This window comes from Sardina pilchardus, chromosome 21 (genome assembly GCF_963854185.1).
Source record: "Sardina pilchardus chromosome 21, fSarPil1.1, whole genome shotgun sequence".
Taxonomy (NCBI): domain Eukaryota; kingdom Metazoa; phylum Chordata; class Actinopteri; order Clupeiformes; family Clupeidae; genus Sardina; species Sardina pilchardus.
The window spans coordinates 12,067,402-12,087,564 of NC_085014.1; the positions used below are offsets into that span (position 1 = coordinate 12,067,402).

Here is a 20,163-nt window from a genome sequence, read left to right on the forward strand (position 1 = left end):
TTACAAAACAATGTTTATTTGTCATTCACAAAACATCAGTCTTTAAAACAAGTTGTTAAACATGAACGCATGTAATTATTGACACATATTTTCAGTACCTGTCACATTTAAAGAGGTTAAAAAAAATACTTCAGAGCTCAGTGACAACTCCCATACACAATTTTCACCATCCTGTATTACCGGCAGTCATTAAAAAATACTTAATTACTAAAATGACAGAAAAATAAATTAGACATTGTGGTTGTCAACAAAAATGCGTAGTTCCTGTTTTCAAATCGCATTCAACGAAAATGACCAAAACACATCAGTCACCATTTCAAGTCAACTTTTCCACATTTCTTGTCTATTCTGAGAATCCAGACGATCTGACCAAGTACGTAAACATGGCCGCTGCTTCAAACAGTGATTGCATCTGCACCAACAGGGCTACAGTAGTTACCACAGCGATGTGCTGGTACAGAAAAAAAATATTGTTCACTTTCAGCTAGGATAATTATAAAAGTGGTAATCATAGAAAAGGTAACATATGTTGGCTAGACACTCTTTCCAAATTACTTGGTGGAAACACAATGTAAACAACCCTTATCAAAATTTGTGGGACAATTAAGTCTGACACCAAGTCAGACCGTCACCATCAAAAAATAAACTCACCTTGGATTACAAACACTAAAAATTAAGAGTTTCATTCATTGTCTCAACGGATGTAAACCAAAAATGTTACAAGAAATTGAACCTGGAAACCGATGGTTATGAACACTAGCCGAGTCAAGATTAAGACAACGTGGTAAAAAAGTGCAAATTCTCACCGCTTAGTCCTGACAAAAACTCTCTGGTACCTCATAGTGTTGTTATTGATAAGCATCTAAACCTAGTAGACATTGTAACACTGCACTGCGTGTGAAATATCCAGCATTTTCTGGGCGAAGGTTTTAAGAACACTTCCTGCAGCAATTATGACATTTATCCTGAAGTTTTTAGCATCCTGGCAATGAAAGCATTAATTTTGGCAGCATTTTCTATAAAAAAAATGTTTCAGTTGCTTCTAAACGTCTACGGTAGTTACTAGAACATTGATGGCAGACATCAGGGCCTATGAAACAGGCCAAGCGCCTTAGTAAGCTGTGCCTACATAGTGCCCACTACTGTAATAGAGCACAAAATAGCACAGAAAATATATTATCCTTCATCTCCCATATAAAATATTTTGGCAAATAGTAAATCTTGAATATATTACATTAACATATTCATACATTTTTATTTGTATTTGAATGTTTAGGGCCTAAAATTAGATATTTCTTTAATAAACGTTAAACGTCCATTCAGGTCATTTTTGCTCTTCGCCAAGTCTTCTGTGTGCGCATCTTCTATTGCTCGTCAGTCATCAGTTAGAAGCACAGCAGAGGACTTCCTCAAGGAGCTCTCGTCTCTCGTCCACCAACCAGAGGCAGACGTTCTGTGTAGACATAGCGTTTCTATGGATACAGAATCCCACTGTTGCTATTGGAATGCTCGTTAGCAGTCACCATGCCCAGAGCCATGCCCCCCCTTTGTGATTGCAATGCTCTCTGAGGCACTGCAATCTTAGGTGGGGGCGAATGAGCAGAGGATAAAAATGGCACAAGTAATAACTTAGCTGGAGAATAATTGACTAAGTCCTCATGCCTCGCGCGCCCACCTTATCTCCATCTGTACGGGTCTTTGGCTCTGTGTGCGTGGCCCCTGGATGAGGAGGCGTTGGCAGGCTCAGCCGATGCGGTTTCCGCATATCGTGAAGCGGTCGATCTCGAGCAGATCCTTCTTGGGCGAGCGGTGCTTCAGCTCCGGGGAGTTTGGAGGGGAGTCTGGGGGGGAGTCCGGAGGGGTGGTGGCGACGGCGTCGGCGTCGGCATCCTCTGCTTTGGGGGACGGAGTTTCGGGCGGTGTCGCGACGGGCTCGGCGTCCTTGACGACGGGCGACGGTGCAGGGGTGACGATCTCGGCGCGAGGCGTTGGCTGCTTTGTGATGGAGACGACAGGACGCTCGACTTTGGGCGTGTCTGGAGGCGAAGAAGGAGAACACAAGAAGGGAGTAGTTAGACGAAAGAAACATTGAATGAACAAAAACTATAAAAGCCTATAACTATAAAATCATAGAGGGTCACAAGCTTAGCAACTGACCCTTGAACATCACCGTATAGCAATGGCAAACTCATAACAAAAACTCAGCTAACAGAATAACTGTCACTCATCCACCAATGGCAAACTCGTAACAAAAACTCAGCTAACAGAATAACCATCACTCATCCACCAATAGCAAACTCAGAATAAACTCAGAATAAACGTCCAGTGCCTGAACCTGATTTGAGTCGTGTAGATTGCAGGTGAGGATTGAGGCTGAAGGCCCCTTGGTCTCCTTAATGTCTTCCCAAACCATCACAACATACCGGTAATCCCCTTCATTGGCAGTTAACACTCATATCAGCTCAACTAATTACTCTACATACAATAAATGGCGAGAGAGAGAGGGAGAGAGAAAGAAAGAGAGAGAGAGAGACATAGACAGAGAGAGACCATGACATGCTGGAAGAGTGCATGAGAGACAGACGGGAAAGGGAAGTGGGTAGGGAAAAGAAGCATGTCACACTTTAGCGATCCGTTCTCTGAGGGGCCACTGCCCAAAACATATTCAAAAAGATGAAAAATGCTGCTTTCATCACTTTCATCACCCCCTTAGAGTAGAGTGTTTGCAGGACTTCAGTCTGTGTGTGTGTGTGTGTGTGTGTGTGTGTGTGTGTGTGTGTGTGTGTGTGTGTGTGTGTGTGTGTGTGTGTGTGTGTCTTCCAGCGGCGCCCCCTCTCTCTTAAATCCTGACGTACAGTAGCGTTGTTAAGGAGAGCTTTGGCAGCGAGAGGCCTGCAGTGAGGCCACTGATCTCTGACGTGAGGCACTCTGACAGATCTGCACCCTCTGCTCTCCAGAGCAGCGCTCACAGCTCCACAGCGGCCCTGCCGTCTCCACTCAGAGGAGGAGAGGAGAGGGGAGGGGAGGGGAGGGGAGGAGAGGGGAGAGGAGAGGAGAGGAGAGGAGAGGAGAGGAGAGGAGAGGAGAGGAGAGGAGAGGGGAGGGGAGGGGAGGAGAGGAGAGGAGAGGAGAGGAGAGCGCAGGGGAGAGGAGAGGGGAGGAGAGGAGAGGAGAGGAGAGAAGAGCAGGGGAGAGGAGAGGAGAGGAGAGGAGAGCTCAGGAGAGAGGAGAGGAGAGGAGGGGAGAGGAGAGGGGAGGATGGGGAGGGGAGGGGAGGAGAGCGCAGGGGAGAGGAGAGGAGAGGATGGGGAGGGGAGGGGAGGGGAGGGGAGGAGAGCGCAGGGGAGAGGAGAGGAGAGGATGGGGAGGGGAGGGGAGGGGAGGGGAGGGGAGGGGAGGAGAGGAGAGGAGCAGCCTGCTGCAGCTCAGCAGGTAGAGGAGGAGATCAGCGAAGAGGAGAGGAGGAGTGGGACGGAAGAGAGAGGGAGAAACAAGAGCGGGCATCTGGAAATGAGACTGGGTGATAGAGAGAAAGAGAGAGAGACAATGATATATATAGAGAGAGTGATGGAGAGTTAGAGAGAGAGAGAAAGAGAGAGAGTGCTGGATAGATAGAGAGAGAGCGAGAGAAAGTAGGAGGGGGTGCGAGGAGAGGCTACTGGGGTGGGGAGATGAGATGGATAGGACGGAAGAAAGAAGAAGAGGAGAAGGTGAGAGGAGGGAAATAGAGAGGAGAGAAGAAGAAAAGAAGAAAAAACGAAAGAGGAAAGAATGAGTGAAGAGAGGAGAGATAGAGAAGAGAAAGGGATGAGAGGGTGATATGAGGAGAGAGAAGAAGAAAAGAATAACAACGAAAGAGGAAAGAATGAGTAAAGAGAATGAGTGAAGAGAGGAGAGAAAGAGAAGAGCAAGGGATGAGAGAGCGGGAGCTGCTGGAAGAGTGCATGAGAAAGGGATGAGAGGGTGATATGAGAAGAAGGGGAAGAGAGGGCAAGAGCAGTGCCGTGTCCCCTGGCCTCCAGGCTGCCATGTTTTGTGTCATCAGTCATACGTGATCCGCTGACATGCTTCAGTGTGTGTGTGTGTGTGTGTGTGTGTGTGTGTGTGTGTGTGTGTGTGTGTGTGTGTGGAGTGGCCTGTCTGGAGATGCCAATCACAGGGCTACTATGCATCGGTCTCGCCCCGCAGCTTTTCCCTGAACACACTTCACTTCCACTTTATCACACGAGGCTCCAACATGGAAACATGTCTGTGTGTTTGGACACATAGGGGACAACACGGGGCCTGCATGCCATTTCATCAATCAGTCTAATCAGATCAGAGGGCTACAACAGAGAGCTTTATGATGAGAAATGTCACACATGAAGACCTCTGTGCTCACACACTGGCCTTTAAACTTCTGGAGTGACATAGCACTACGATACTACCATTCCACAAACTTCACAAGGTTCAGTGGGGCAAGGACCCCTTCGAAAAGGTTCACTTTGGTTACGGGTGTTGCTGATTGGGATGCTACAAGGGCACCCAAAAGGACTGGATTAGTTAGCAGTGTAATGACATGAAGCTAACGCATAAGGTTCAGGCTGACAGTGCAAGACAACACTAGCCTGGCTAGCACCTACCACTTCTCAAATGAGACGTGGTCTGGCAACCAGATGTTCATTTTCTCATATTTGAAAAAATGCCCAGATCCGTTCATTGGGCACCGCGGATGTCTATCAAATGCCTCTGTGCATAGCTCATCATGGTCTTGCTTTCTCCCCTGTTCTGTGATTGGCCACCAACATCAGGCGAAAATGTGGGTGTTAAGTTTCCAGACTGCCTTAGCAGCGTGAAAGAAATCACCGCGCAAGGCAGAATGGGAACACCCAGGCTAAGGCAACACAGCATTCTACTCAGGTTTCATAAACATATACACATAAACCACTGTGTATGTCCACTGTGTTGTTAGTTGTAGGGTGCCTACAGAGTAGACCCGTGACGTGTCTGCCTGACCCACCTGGTGTACTGCTGGGCTTGGGTCTGCTGGGTTTGCTGGCCGTCTTGGCTGGGGTGGCGCTGTTTCTCTGCTGGCTGGGGTGGTTCTCAAACAGCTTCTGCTCCATCTTGGCCTGCCGCACGTACTTACACGACTTCCCCAGGAGCACTACGCTGTTCAGGACCTTCAGCGTTATCAGCCTAGATGCACATGGACACACACACACACACACACACCACACACACCACACCACACACACGTAAATATGTGCACTTGAACATAGAGAAAGGGTGAAATGATTGGATTATCATGCTAGAAATGCTAGTGTGTGTGTGTGTGTGTGTGTGTGTGTGTGTGTGTGTGTATCCCAATAGGCATGTCTCACCCCAGGTAGAAGAGCAGCAAGCACACAGTGGACAGCGCCCCCTGGATCTTCACCGAGCTTATCACCACTCGTATCAGCTGTTGGCAGCAGAGGGAACACACGTTTAAAAGTCAAACAAAAAGTGCACACTTTCAGGATCAAGCTACAAACAAAACACCCTGCCTAAATCCTGTTTTACACTCCATTTTTGCCGAAACACTGATCTGTCTATTTTAATCTGTACATTTTCAGAAAACAAGCACAATTATTCTTGGATCTTATGAGCTCACTTTCCCTGCTGTTTTTATGCTCAATAAAAATTGTTGATCACAAAAAAAGAAAACATGTGCAAGACGATCAAAGTGGACGCAGAGTAAGGAGTGGTCAGAGGACCGTATCCGTATTCCGCACTGAGCAGGAGACGGGGGGCAGAGGGAGCGCACTCACCAGCACAGCGAGAGGCAGCGGGATGAAGCCCATTCTCCTGGCCACGGAGTCACTGTAGTCTGTGTAGGCCTGGGAACACACACACACAAACACAGACACAGACACAGACACAGACACAGACACAGACACAGACACAGACACAGACACAGACACAGACACAGACACAGACACAGACACAGACACAGACACAGACACAGACACAGACAGACACAGACACAGACACAGACACAGACACAGACACAGACACACACACACACACACACACATAAACAACAGATGTCAACACATAAGAACACACACATGTACATCCTCGCAAAGGCACACTAATGCGTGTGCATGCGCGCTCACACACACACACACACACACACACACACACACAGAGAGCTAACAAAAGCTTGCTTATACGGCCAATTTTAGCTACATACGTTTTGCTGCCGACTGCTGATCAGTTCAAAGGCGAGGCTTGCTTTGTATTCACCGTAGACCTGCAGACAGAGAATCAAAACTCAGACATTTGGCACAGACTGCAGGTACTTATCTGTTAATAACTTCATTTCTAAGCTGTTTGTTTCACTGGTGGAGCTTAGTTTTTACAATGCAGATAATTAGTCAAATATAAAGCCGCAAGGAAACATTAACACTGTGACAATGAAGCCCTTCAAAGTAAAAATGAAATGAAAGCATTTAATAAACAGTATAATGGCCATTTGTGCATATTTTAATGCAAGACTGAAACAGTCCACTTCAATTTTTTGAAAACACACTGAGTGTGACTGTACTGCCTACTTTTATCAACTCTGACAGAGGCAAGACAGCCCTGGCAAGCATATGCAGTTCTATCGGAGTAGCAAGCAGAGTTTACACAGCGGAATTTTCAAATTCTACGCCTGGAGAAAACACTTAAAAATAAACCCATGCTTGCTCAAATTAGTGCCTCTGGGCCATGGTGATGAGGTCTGCGTGTGTGTGTGTGTGTGTGTGTGTGTGTGTGTGTACCCTTGCAAGTGTTATCTGAATGTGTGGCTTGTCTCTTACATCTGCAGTGATGTCGTTGAACTTTGTGATGAAAGCATGCTTGACCACATCCACGGCCATCTCAGACAAAATGACCATGAACACATCCGGACAGAGGACCCACAGGTGATCTGCAATCAAGACACATCTAGTAAGTACTGTATGTCTCCTGAATATCAAACTGTCTCTCCTGTTGATATACCATCACAGTATTATCAAAAAGGTCAAACTTTACTGGGATGATCTCCTATAGACTGTCTACAGTTGCTCAGATTACAAACAAACTCATTCGAGTTAATAATATAGTTGATAAATACATAGTTAATAAAAACAACACAGATTAACTTTAACTTGAATTTCAATACACCATCAGTTAATACATAATGTAGGTAGTCCGCCAATAGATACATAACAGATCATCTGTTACTATTCAAGTCCAGTATGTAAAACTGTTGTTGAACAATTACTGAACATCATCTTCACCAAATCCATACTTAACCAACTTAACCATAAATTGTAGTTGACAGCGTGTCAACAGATAGTTTGTCGATGTCTGTGTGACCGTGAAGGGTTATGAATCAATCAATGTTATCATTTAATTTTACCTAGGATCCATAACGAGACGATCTGCATAACAACCACACATAAACACAAACCTAGCACACATAAACAATGATTACTAGGAGAGCTATGCAATAACACTTGGGTACAAATATACTGACAGCAAAGCTTACTGAACAAATTAGCAGGGTGGGTGGAAAGCAGTGTTTTAAAGCTTTGGTGTTTTAAAGGCTTTGGTGTTTTAAAGGCTTTGGTGTTTTAAAAGCTTTGTAAATGAACTCGGATTTAAACCTGTCATGTCTGAAATGCACTGACACTTTTTATTCCAATAATAAACAGGGTCTAAACGCTGACTTAGTTCTGCCAGGGAAAGATAACGCCAGAGACTGTGACATTTCTACTTAAAAATAAGTCTGCAACCAGTGACAGAAAGGTGGGACTATTATTATGCAAAACCCTGAGAAGTGGATACATGTCATTTTTGAGTTTAACTGTTTTGTTCAAATAAAATATTTATGACCCAATTACTAGACCCGGCATACCTGATGACAGTGCCTGCAGGGAGTCAGATATGAGCACACCTGAAGTGTGCTGGATCATACTTTATTTTGGAAGGTCCTCTAGAACTATCTACAGATGCTCAGATTATAACAAACTCTCTCCCGACACTCTGCGAAATACAATTCACGATTGAGATAAAGGGTCAGGATTGGGTTTGGGTTTGGTTAAGAAACTGTGGTATGAGTACCACTGGTGGTTCTAGGAGGTACGCGAGATGAAAAGGGCCGCGTCGGAAAGGTGTTAAAAATGAACTTTTTAAAATCTTTTGTAATTAATTAATAAATCAATAAAGAATTTTGAATTGGGTTACAATGATATGGAAACATGAAATTAAAGGAAATTATTTGTGAACTCTATAGTAGGCTATGTTTTCATTAAAAAAAAAAACATGATGCCTTGAATGAGTCAGTCAAATGTGTTACTTTTTAAAGTGTCGGATGGTGGGGGTACGCGAGTCGAGTCAGGATGTACTGTAGAAGGTGGTCCGTGGGGGAAAAGGTTTGGGAACCTCTGGGTTAACATGATGCTCATGTTAAGATGACTTCGATGAGCGTTACCTGAATTCCAAGAGAACTGCTCCATGTTGCGAAGACAAACAATCAGCAGAAGGACATAGTTAGTAAACCTTTCCTTTATATCTGCAAACAAACAAACAAACAAACAAACAAAAACACACACAACATATGATCAACCACTAAAATGCCAACACATTCTGAGAGAGAGAAAGATTTTGCGCGTCCACTACGGTACTTCCAAGAATCTCTTGATGTAGTCCGGCTTTATTCAGGTCACGATAGTATCCACCCGGGGCTGAGCTAATTGGAAACCTTAACTGCTCCATTAAGCCAAGCAGTGGACCTGGGCGAGTTGGGGTGACTTCCCAGGGGGGAATTAGGACGGAGCCTTATTTATGTCTCCAGCCAGCCAGAGGCGGAGATAAAAACAGGCCGCCTGTGGTGGATACGCATCCATCCATACATCCACGTAGCCATACATCCATACATTAATACATCCATACATCTACAGCCTGTGTAAGGACTCGACGGAAGCAGCCTACTCAAGGCATGTGTGATTAGCATATCAAAGGGAGTAATAAGAGAGATATAAATATCCGCCCAATCATCTGCTTTGTGACTTGGCTCTCGACGGTGAGCTGCAGGAATGGCTCTTCTGTGGATGTGTGTTCGGCTCTGGCTGAGGCACTCCTGGAAGGGTCTGTGTTAACTTGTAAATGAGGGTGCTGCCTGAACTTACCACTGTTTGACATCTGGAATAGGTTGTTTTTCTCAAACTTCTTGAATACACTTCCTTTGATCTCCACAAACTGCGGGATAAAAACACACACACACATACAGTACACACACAAAGATGTAGCCTTGGCATGCAGTTCAACATGTAACATGCTGAGCACACTCGAACATGCCGAGTACACTCGCCAAACCAGGAAGAATCTGCAATGCCATCTCACACTGCATCCATCAAGAGTCACACTACACTTCAGTACACAACTGCTTACAAACCACTTTCATTTCCTTACTTAAGCTTTACTCAGGCAACCCCCCACCCTGAGCTGCACATCCTGAATGAAAGCTTAAGTCTTGAGTCTCTCTATCTCACTCTCTCTCTCACACACAAACACACATATATATCTACCCATGTACAAATATCTCCACGTCACTCCATAAATTACTATGAGATTTGCCAAAAAAAAAAAGTTAAGAATGATTATTAGCAGCAGTGAAAAATCCTTCTCAGTTATTCCAGTGACTTACGTTGTTGGACATCATGATGGTGAGCAGGGACTTGTTGTGGGAGTTGAAGGCTACGTTGAGGGTGGATGCCTGCACCATGATGAGGATGGAGTGGAGGACTGAGAGGGAAGGGGCTCAGGAAAACAGCGGCTAGAAAGGGCCAGCTAGAACGAGAAGAGCTAGAAAAGGGGCACAATAACGGCCAGAAAGGGGCAACTATAACGATAGGGACTAGAAAGGGGCAACTATAACGATAAGGGCCAGGAAGGGGCAACTATAACGATAGGGACTAGAAGACTAGAAAGGGGCAACTATAACGATAAGGGCCAGGAAGGGGCAACTATAAGGATAGGGACTAGAAAGGGGCAACTATAACGATAAGGGCCAGAAAGGGGCAACTATAACGATAAGGACTAGAAAGGGGCAACTATAACGATAAGGTCCAGAAAGGGGCAACTATAACGATAACTATAACCATAACAATAAGAGCGTCCAGACTGACCAACGATAAGCAAAGTCTCTCCTTGTGTGAATGAATGTGATGGCTAAAATGTGGTGGGTTCGGATTGGCTGTGAAAGCGATCCCCATTGATATCGTTCTTCATGTCATTATCGTTAGGTTATGTGTAAACGCTGTCATTCATATTAACGAGAACAATATTTTTTTTATAGTTATCGTTATAGTTGTCGTTCTGGGTGTGAACGACCCTTAAGAGAACACCAGCCATTGCTCAAACAGTATACCAAAGACATAAGGACAACTAAAACAGAAAAGCCTCAAGCAAAATAACATGATATGCATTAAAGAGATATGTATTATTAAAAGACTTCTCTAACTAACTGCACATAATTAACCAATTAACAGTGCATACTTAGCACATCCATACATTCATAATACATAACGTATATTTACTCTTTATAAAATATTAACATCATAGCAATTAATAGTATGCGCTTAATCACAGTACACTTAGTGCTTATTTATCTCTTCTCTGCTTTTAAGGCTTTTGGGAGTTTCCCCCCCCAAGGTCTAAATCCATCACTGAGGGTACAAGTGAGACAGGATTTGTGTGAGCTTTGGGCACAGGGGTGGAGAGGATACAGACATAGCACACGGCCATGAAGAAGTGCGGGATCACTCCGATGTGTGCCCTCTTCCTGGACTTGGGCTCCGTGGCCGTCCAATAGAGCGCGTCCAGGATGTCCTGACCGAAGGACGAGAAGAGGCGATCTGCCACCTGACCAACCAGGAAGAACAGAGGACATGTCAGACTTTGAGTAAAGAACGCAAAGAAGGAAAAAAGAAGAGATGAATGATTAAAGTTTATTTAGGTAGGGACAGATACGAAAAACATGGATAAGCTTGATGACAGAGTCATCTGATGTACAGTATGCGTCATAGTGTTTTTAGCTGAAGCTAATTCACGACACTTGTTATGACTGTTTAAGATTTGTTTTTCAGTCCTTCATCACTATATGTATTCGTTTGATATTGATATGAATGAGTGAATTGCTGAAGGGGAATGACTGAATAAACTAGAAATGCAATTCCAAGGAATTACCAGTGCATGAAAATGCAAAAATAGATAGATAATGTAGATATGGTTACTAAGGTGTAGCTAGGGTAAACATGGTGGTTGCATAGTTTACAGAGAGTTGATAGTGTGAAGGTAGACAGTTTAAAGATGAAACATTCCAGTTCTAACTTAACTAATGATTTCTATTCATGTTAAAATGTTGATTAGCTAACTTAGCTAATGATTTCTAGCAGTTACGCTAAAAATGCTAATTATGCTAGCAAAACGAACTTTACTTACAATGCTAACCAGGTTGATTAGCTAACTTAACCGATGATTTCTAGCAGTAATGCTAAAAATGCTAACCATGCTAACAATGCTACATTTGCTAACAATGCTAACCTGGTTGATTAGCTAACTTAGTTGATGATTTTTTTGTAGTTATGCTAAAAATGCTAACTATGCTAACCATGCTAACAAGCTAACTTGCTAGTGAGGACTTTTATTTTGAAACATTTGTTGCAAGGGTATCCATTTTGGCCACTATCAGGAAACAAGAAGTTACTGCAGTATAATCATGTTGGTTGCTATGGAAATGGTCATAAACGCTTAATTTTAATGGTTGCTATGTTGGTTGCTAGGTACATGGAGGTTTCATGTAGTTGACTGGAGTCATAGTTGATGATAACTGACAGTTGGAATGGTTGAACAGTTAAATAGTTGAGTAGTTTCAATGGTTAAATGATTTAATGGTGTATTATTGCAGTGAGGACTTTTATTTTGAAACAGTTGTGGACAGAGGAAACAGTTAACAGGATATGTAGTCTTCAGAGAGATTGTATGCCTATAGCCAGAGAAACTGACAGTTGATACAGGTGTAATCAATTTAACTGGCTAGTCTTAAGAGAGCCTGAGTGCATATATTGAAGCCTGAGACAGAGTAAATAATTTAAAAGTTGAATGTAGTCTAATTAATGTTGATAGACAGAGAGTTTAATGTATGTTGATAGACAGTTTAATGGGTGGATGAGTGAATGGTCTGAAGAAGATGAATGGATAGAAAGTTGGATGGAATGTGCCTTATATTCTTGTAGAGTGGAGAGACACAGCTCTCTACTGAGAGTAGTGGATACAGATACAGGTGTAATCAATTTAACTGGCTAGTCTTAAGAGTGCCAGAGTTTGTTCTTAAAGCCTGAGACAGAGTAGATTGTTTAAAAGTTGAATGTAGATTGTCTAATTGATGTTGATAGGCAGACTGTTTAGAATGGGTGGATGAGTGAATGGTTTGAAGAAGATGAATGGATAGAAAGTTGGATGGAATTAGGAAGACTTATGTTGATACAGTTGATACAGGGGAACAGAAAATGTAGTCTCAAGAGAGCCAGTTTGAGAGAGAGAGCTGCTGCACCTGGACTGGCCACCTGGCGTAACATTCTAATTGCTGCCGTGATGTCATAATGAGCAATGTTAAGTCTATGGGGAAATTTGAATAGTTTTTAATTAATAGTTCAAAAAGTATAAAAGTTACAAAGTTGAAAAATATAAAGCCCACATCGCGTAAGTAAGACCTACGCAACAAAGTTTGAATGAAGTTTCTACGTTAAATGGTTGAAGTTGCATTAACTGCGTTAGAAGAAGAAGAATAAGAACTAGAAATGCAATTCCAAGGAATTACCAGTGCATGAAAATGCAAAAATAGATAGATAATGTAGATATGGTTACTAAGGTGTAGCTAGGGTAAACATGGTGGTTGCATAGTTTACAGAGAGTTGATAGTGTGAAGGTAGACAGTTTAAAGCTGAAACATTCCCAGTTCTAACTTAACTAATGATTACTATTCATGTTAATGTTAACTATGGTAACAATGATAACCAGGTTGATTGGTTAACTTAGCTACTGATTTCATGCAGTAATGGTAAAAATGTTAACTATGCTAACTATGCTCACAGTGCTAACCAGGTTGATTAGCTAACTTAACTAATGATTTCTAGCAGTTCTGCTAAAAATGCTAACTATGCTAGCAATGCTAAAATTGCTAAGAATGCTAACTTAAACTAACAATGCTAACCAGGTTGATTAGCTGACTTAACTGATGATTTCTAGCAATAATGCTAAAAATGCTAATTATGCTAACAATGCTAAAATTGCTAACAATGCTAACCAGGTTGATTAGCTAACTTAGTTGATGTTTTTTTGCAGTTATGCTAAAAATGCTAACAATGCTAACCATGCTAACTTGCTAGTGAGGACTTTTATTTTGAAACATTTGTTGCTAGGGTATCCATGGTGGCCACTATCAGGAAACAAGAAGTTACTGCAGTATAATCATGTTGGTTGCTATGGAAACGGTCATAAACGCTTAATTTAAATGGTTGCTATGTTGGTTGCTAGGTACATGGAGGTTTCGTGTAGTTGACTGGAGGCATAGTTGATAACTGACAGTTGGAATGGTTGAACAGTTAAATAGTTGAGTAGTTACAATGGTTAAATGATTTAATAGTGTATTATAGCAGTGAGGACCTTTATTTTGAAACAGTTGTGGACAGAGGAAGTAGTGAAACAGGTTCTGCAGTCTTAATGAGATTGTATGCTTAAAGCCTGAGACAGAAGGTGCCTCTCATATAGCGTTTAAGCGTCCTCTCTCGCTCCTCACTGATCTACATAAAGAATGATGGAGCGGCAACAATGGGATAGTCTAGCCCTTCTTCTATCTTTCTTTATGTAGATCATTGAGGATCGAGGAGCGAGGGAGGACATATAAACGCTGCTTGAGAGGGACCCACAGTAAATACTTTAAAAGTTGTATGTAGATAGTCTAATTAATGTTGATAGACAGAATGTTTAATGAATTTTGATAGGCAGATTGTTTAATAGATATTGATTGACAGTTTAATGGTGGATGAGTGAATGGTCTGAAGAAGATGAATGGATAGAAGGTTGGATGGAATGTGCCTTATATTCTTGTTAAGAGAGACACAGGTACAGCTCTCTGAGAGTAGTTGATACAGGTGTAATCAATTTAACTGGCTAGTCTTAAGAGAGCCAGAGTTTATATGCTTAAAGCCTGAGACAGAGTAAATAATTTAAAAGTTGAATGTAGATAGTCTAATTAATGTTGATAGACAGAGAGTTTAATGGATGTTGATAGGCAGATTGTTTAATAGATGTTGATAGACAGTTTAATGGGTGGATGAGTGAATGGTCTGAAGAAGATGAATTGATAGAAAGTTGGATGGAATGTGCCTTATATTCTTGTAGAGTGGAGAGACACAGCTCTCTACTGAGAGTAGTGGATACAGATACAGGTGTAATCAATTTAACTGGCTAGTCTTAAGAGAGCCAGAGTGTGCTTGAGACAGAGTAGATTGTTTAAAAGTTGAATGTAGATTGTCTAATTGATGTTGATAGGCAGACTGTTTAGAATAGGAAGATGAGTGAATGGTTTGAAGAAGATGAATGGATAGAAAGTTGGATGGAATTAGGAAGACTTATGTTGATACAGTTGATACAGGGGAACAGAAAATGTAGTCTCAAGAGAGCCAGTGTAAAGCCTGAGAGAGAGAGAGAGCTGCTGCACCTGGACTGGCCACCTGGTGTAACATTCTAATTGCTGCCATGATGTCATAATGAGCAATGTTAAGTCTATGGGGAAATTGTCATTTTAATTAATTAATAGTTTAAAAAGTACAAAAGTTACAAAGTTGAAAAAAATAAAGCCCACATGGCGTAAGTAAGACCTACGCAACAGCGTTTGAATGAAGTTTCTACGTTAAACGGTTGAAGCTGCATTAACTGCGTTAGAAGAAGAAGAATAATAAGAATAAGAAACCTAGGAAGAACAATATAGTGCATTTTCATGCACTATAATAAGAAGCCTAGGAAGAACAGTACAGTGCATTTTCATGCACTGTAATAACAAAAGATATCTTTTCACTTGAAATGTAAAAATGTATCACTTAGTTACAGTAGCACCACTAAAACACAACACCTCCCAAACCCAGAGCATCAGTGGCTGAGTACTGTTTGAAGGTCAGTGGTGGCAGAAGCCCAGAAGGGTGTCCAGTACCTCCAGCATGTTGTAGATGATGTAGAGCTTGATGACCGACTGGCCTCTGATCAGGTGATACATCATGGAGTAGTCGACGTAGTGCATCATGCAGAAGCACAGGATCAGGATCAGCCCCTTCAGCAGGTCACACACCTGGGCGGGCTGCAGCAGACGCGCGCCACTGATCACACACACACACACACACACACACACACACACACACACACACACACACACACACACACACACACACACACACACACACACACACACACACACACACACACACACACAAACACACACACACACAAACACACAAACACACACACAAACACACACAAACACACACACACACACACACACACACACACACACAGAGAGAGAGAGAGAGAAGAGAAGAGAGAAGGGAGAAGAGAGAGTGAGGGAGAAAGATAAATGGTTGAGTAAGTGAGTCATATGGATTACTCTATTCTCCATTAGGTTGAATGTGGCCGTAGTCCTTAATGGCTTAATCCCCTTAACTCTATCGGAGTTGCATGCTACATTGCAACACCTCCCTTCTCTCCCAGAAGACAACAACTGATCAACACAGTCAGTGAATATGAATGTGCCAGTGATGGAAACAGAACTGTGGCTGACAACACATCCAAACACAATGAGCTCAGCATGAAGGGCAAGGACAAATGCTGAACACACGAGTCAAGAGTCCACAATATGAACACAGACACAACAAGACATACTTCTCAGGCAGAACAAGGACCCCATTCAATGGACAATATTCTTTACACACACACACACACACACACACACCCCTCAGCCCTCTCGCATACATACACATTTCAGCACACATACACATTTCAGCACACATACGTTAGTGTGTGTGTGTGTGTGTGTGTGTGTGTGTGTGTGTGTGTGTGTGTGTGTGTGACATATTTGGGCAAGCGGAGGAGGGGGGTGGTGCCTGACTAATTGTGGCGTCTCATTAATTCCTGAAATAACTCCCTCACAACATCACAGGAGGAGTCACACCTACGACTGGCTTGGGGGAGCGCACACAAAGCAGCACAAAATAATGACTTCTCCAAGAAATTGTGGAGAAACTTTCAGCAGGGGAGGCTCATCAACTATTTCAACTGCTTCACTGCGTAACACACTAAATAATGCATTGTGTGGTGCCCTTAAAAATACTTCTGTTCCCCCCCTTCTCCTATTAGAATATTTAAGGCATTCAAAAGGGGCCAGTCAACACACTCCACTTAAAGTAGGTCCCATATATGCTCTTTATATCGCCATTAAAAGTATCAAAGTTTCATTAGGACATCCCACTTCCAGGCATGAAGACAATATGGAGACTACAGACAAACGACTTCAACTTCAGAGTCAGTCTCTCTGCTCTTTGTCTGATATCTGGGTCACTGACCTGTAAAACTCATCTTTAAGAGGAACGGTGGATATTTTGACAGAACCTTCAAGAACTACTCTCTTGTCGGTAGCCATTAATGTCAGCTGAAATCACACACATCATAACCAATTCAAGAAGAATGAATCAGCTTGCAAACGACAAACCATCCCAGACAGCACCTCTGATGGCTGGTTGAACTATAAAAGCCATCTTAAAATAAGTAGACTGGTAGATTATATTATATTATATTACACATAGGGCCAGTTTCCAACATGTGGAATTAAACCTAGTCCTAGACCAAAAGCAAACTTGCAATTCAAGCAATGAAAAAAATATAGTTTTGGACTGGGCTTGGTTCCACAACCGATGAATTTGATTTTAGGGAAACTCCAATATATGCTGAAAGATATACCTGGTGGTGTCAAAGATGCACTGCCTCAATGAAGCAAACTGCGAGATACATCAGCTTCCCAGAGACGCAAGTAGTCACCATCACAAAAATAGACCACCACTTACTCAAGCATGAAGCCACACAGACCCAAGTGGCCCTTGTGGTTCCCCTTTCACCCCTTGCCTCACCGCTGCTAAACTGCAAATACATAATTGGCCACATGGGGGTGGTGTGGAGAGCGGGAGTCCCTGGCATGTCATTCTGGCAGGACACTGATCACTTCTGTGAGGCTGGCACTGGAGTCCTGGATTAACCTGATAGCGCCCAACCTTTTCACCCCGGCCCTGGCGTCCAGTCTGAACCTGATAGTGTGTGTGTGTGTGTGTGTGTGTGTGACCACTGGCGTTCTCCTGTTAGCAGGCACGTGTGTGTCTGCGTGCTGTAACTGCAGAGTGCCTTTGGCTTGGGTCAGTGTGCATTTCAACTTGTAAGCAAACATAGTGCCATGACTCCTTGCTAATGGAGATGGAGGAAGCACTGGCAGCTTTGATGTGAACGTAGCATGAATGTAGCGAGAGTCTCTCTCCATCCCCTGCTTGTGTTGGGGTATGTGTATGTAGGAGTTATTTTTGTAGTCCTTTAATTCTCACACACAGACACACACACACACACACACACACACACACACACACACACACACACACACACACACACACACACACACACACACACACACACACACACACACACACACACACACACACACACACACACACACACACACACACACACACACACACACACACACACACACACACACACACACACACACACACACACACACACACAGTGTACTTTGTTTTGTGGCAAAGAACTTTAATCCTAGAAGAAGCCCAACACAAATAGGTGTAATTGAGGGAGACAGCAGCTGTTTGAGTGACTGACTTCATGCAAACAAGTGAGTGAGTCATACTGTAGGTCAGATCTGACCTATTGTCAGAACGTGCTTGACCTACAGTATACAGCTCGCCGTTGTGACTGTCTTCTATTTTCCCCTGTTCTGTCTTATATTTATTCATCCAACATTTATCCAAGGAATGGGAACTCTTGAGGTATAAACTAACGTAAACAGGGGGTAAAAATAAAACCATCCCGCCAACCAACCTGCATTAATGCACAAGATCACAGTGCAATATTGATGTGAGTGTCTGGGGTGATGCTGAAGATAAATAAAATACTTTGTTTTGTAAATAAAAAGTTCAGAAAATGCAATTCCGTTTGAGAGCTTGCAAAAATAAAAAAAAATAAAGCTGGTCTAAAAATCAATATTTAAGTTCAGTGCAGACATACTGTATTCACAAGATAGAAGGGAGAACATGAGGAAAAAAACACACAACACCACCACCATCATTCCAACAAACAGAAGCTGCAATCTTGTCAAAAATGTCACAAAAAAACCCTAAATTAGCACATGCAATGACGTGAGTGTGACACGATACGAGACATGCCGAGAACAACGCGCCACATCAGCCCTGACGGGGACCAGATTGGAAGCAGCCAGAAAATCCCCACCGTGGCCTACTGCATGACATTCCACATTACGTGTGCCTAAAAGATGCGCGCCAAATCCTCTAGCTAATGCAAAGCTCTTAGCTTGCTTCAAAATTCACCAGCAGAAAATTAGCGTTAGGGCGAGTTGCATACGGACAGCTTGCTGCATATATGGGCGACTGCTTTACATAGTAATATCCTTCACATTCAATCAGCTTAGGACCCTCATAACCCACAGCTAAACGGAGTGTATATTTCTCATAATGTGTCATCCATTCCAGAGGAACTCTGCTGAGCCATATAGCCTATATATGCTTGATGGCATTGCACAAGAGAGGATACTCTACATGGCATCATCATCATCATCATCATCATCATCATCATCGTTTCAGTAATTATGGGCCCTCAAATACCTCCCATGGTAAGTAAGGCTAGTGCCTCCTGATACAAGAGTAAAATATCAGTGCCAAAGAGCTGAAGTGGAAACCCAACTGTGCTTGAGTGAGTGAGTGCTCTGAAATGCAGCTCTGCTCCTGCCTTCCCTCTCCCTGCTGTAAAGCATACAGAACAACAGTGTGCAGACCGCAATGCTGGAGGCTACGGGAGCCATCTGCCAATGCTGTGTGTGTGTGTGTGTGTGTGTGTGTGTGTGTGTGAATGTATGTATATGTGTGTGTGTGTGTGTGTGTGTGTGTGTGTGTGTGAGAAAGAGAGAGAGACAGAGAGAGAGAAAGAGAGAGATTGTCTGTGTTGGCTGTGCTAGTGTGTGTATGGATTTGTGTGTGAGTGTGTGTGTGTGTGTGTGTGTGTGTGTGTGTGTTGTTTTCTCTTCCCAGAAAAGTGCCCAATCTTTCACACATGGGCCGCGGCTACTGTAGCAGCCACAGCCGGCAGGGCCCCGCAGGCCAACAGGCAAGAGCTGGGGCCCCAGAGACCCCCTTCCCCCAAAACAAAAAGATCCAGGCACAGGCCTTCTGTATGCAGCAAGAAAGTTCAGAGAGAGAGAGAGAGAGAGAGAGAGAGAGAGAGAGAGAAAGAAAGAAAGAAAGAGAGTGGGAGTGTGGGAGGAAAAGTTCTGGAAGGTATGATTTATTCTGGGTTTTTTTTTCCCTCCATTACTTTTTCATCTGCCTAGAAACCCAGGGGTTTGGCATTAAAATTTCATAGACAACCCATGATTTCTCTTCATTATCGAGAGGGAGTTTATAGATCGGAGGTAAGCATGAGGAACGGTGCTGCAGAGATGGGGTAATGGTTGAGGGGGTGGTGGTGGCGGTGGGTGGTGGTTGGGGAACAGTCCACTGAGGAAGCACGGGTGAGTTTGTAGATGCTGAAAGCAACGACCCCCCCCCCCCCCCACACACACACCCACCCCAGCCCACAAGTCATACATAATCCACACCTAGCACACATTCGACAACCTGACAACAATGTTAGCGAGCTCTGGTGGTCCCCGGCGTCAATCCCCCAAACACAAGCCTAGCAGCCTAACAACACGCCCCAACTCCCCTCAGTCACACAGCTGATAAATGGCATGAATGAATGGTGCAGACACTTGGGAACGAACACAGGCAC

The 20,163-nt window shown here is 43.3% G+C and overlaps 1 protein-coding gene across 1 annotated transcript in view; it reads right to left on the minus strand.

Moving 5' to 3' along the window:
• tapt1a (transmembrane anterior posterior transformation 1a) overlaps positions 1 to 20,163 on the minus strand; it is a 26,742-nt gene continuing 6,579 nt past the window's right edge. The window contains exons 5-15 of the mRNA XM_062523839.1: positions 15,263 to 15,425; positions 10,779 to 10,914; positions 9,698 to 9,795; positions 9,180 to 9,249; positions 8,483 to 8,563; positions 6,825 to 6,934; positions 6,215 to 6,274; positions 5,790 to 5,858; positions 5,364 to 5,440; positions 5,000 to 5,178; positions 1 to 2,036 (exon numbers count right to left, since the gene is read on the minus strand). Coding sequence (XP_062379823.1) covers positions 1,744 to 2,036; positions 5,000 to 5,178; positions 5,364 to 5,440; positions 5,790 to 5,858; positions 6,215 to 6,274; positions 6,825 to 6,934; positions 8,483 to 8,563; positions 9,180 to 9,249; positions 9,698 to 9,795; positions 10,779 to 10,914; positions 15,263 to 15,425 — 1,336 coding nt within the window. The 3' untranslated portion in view covers positions 1 to 1,743. The remainder of the gene's footprint in view (positions 2,037 to 4,999; positions 5,179 to 5,363; positions 5,441 to 5,789; positions 5,859 to 6,214; positions 6,275 to 6,824; positions 6,935 to 8,482; positions 8,564 to 9,179; positions 9,250 to 9,697; positions 9,796 to 10,778; positions 10,915 to 15,262; positions 15,426 to 20,163) is intronic.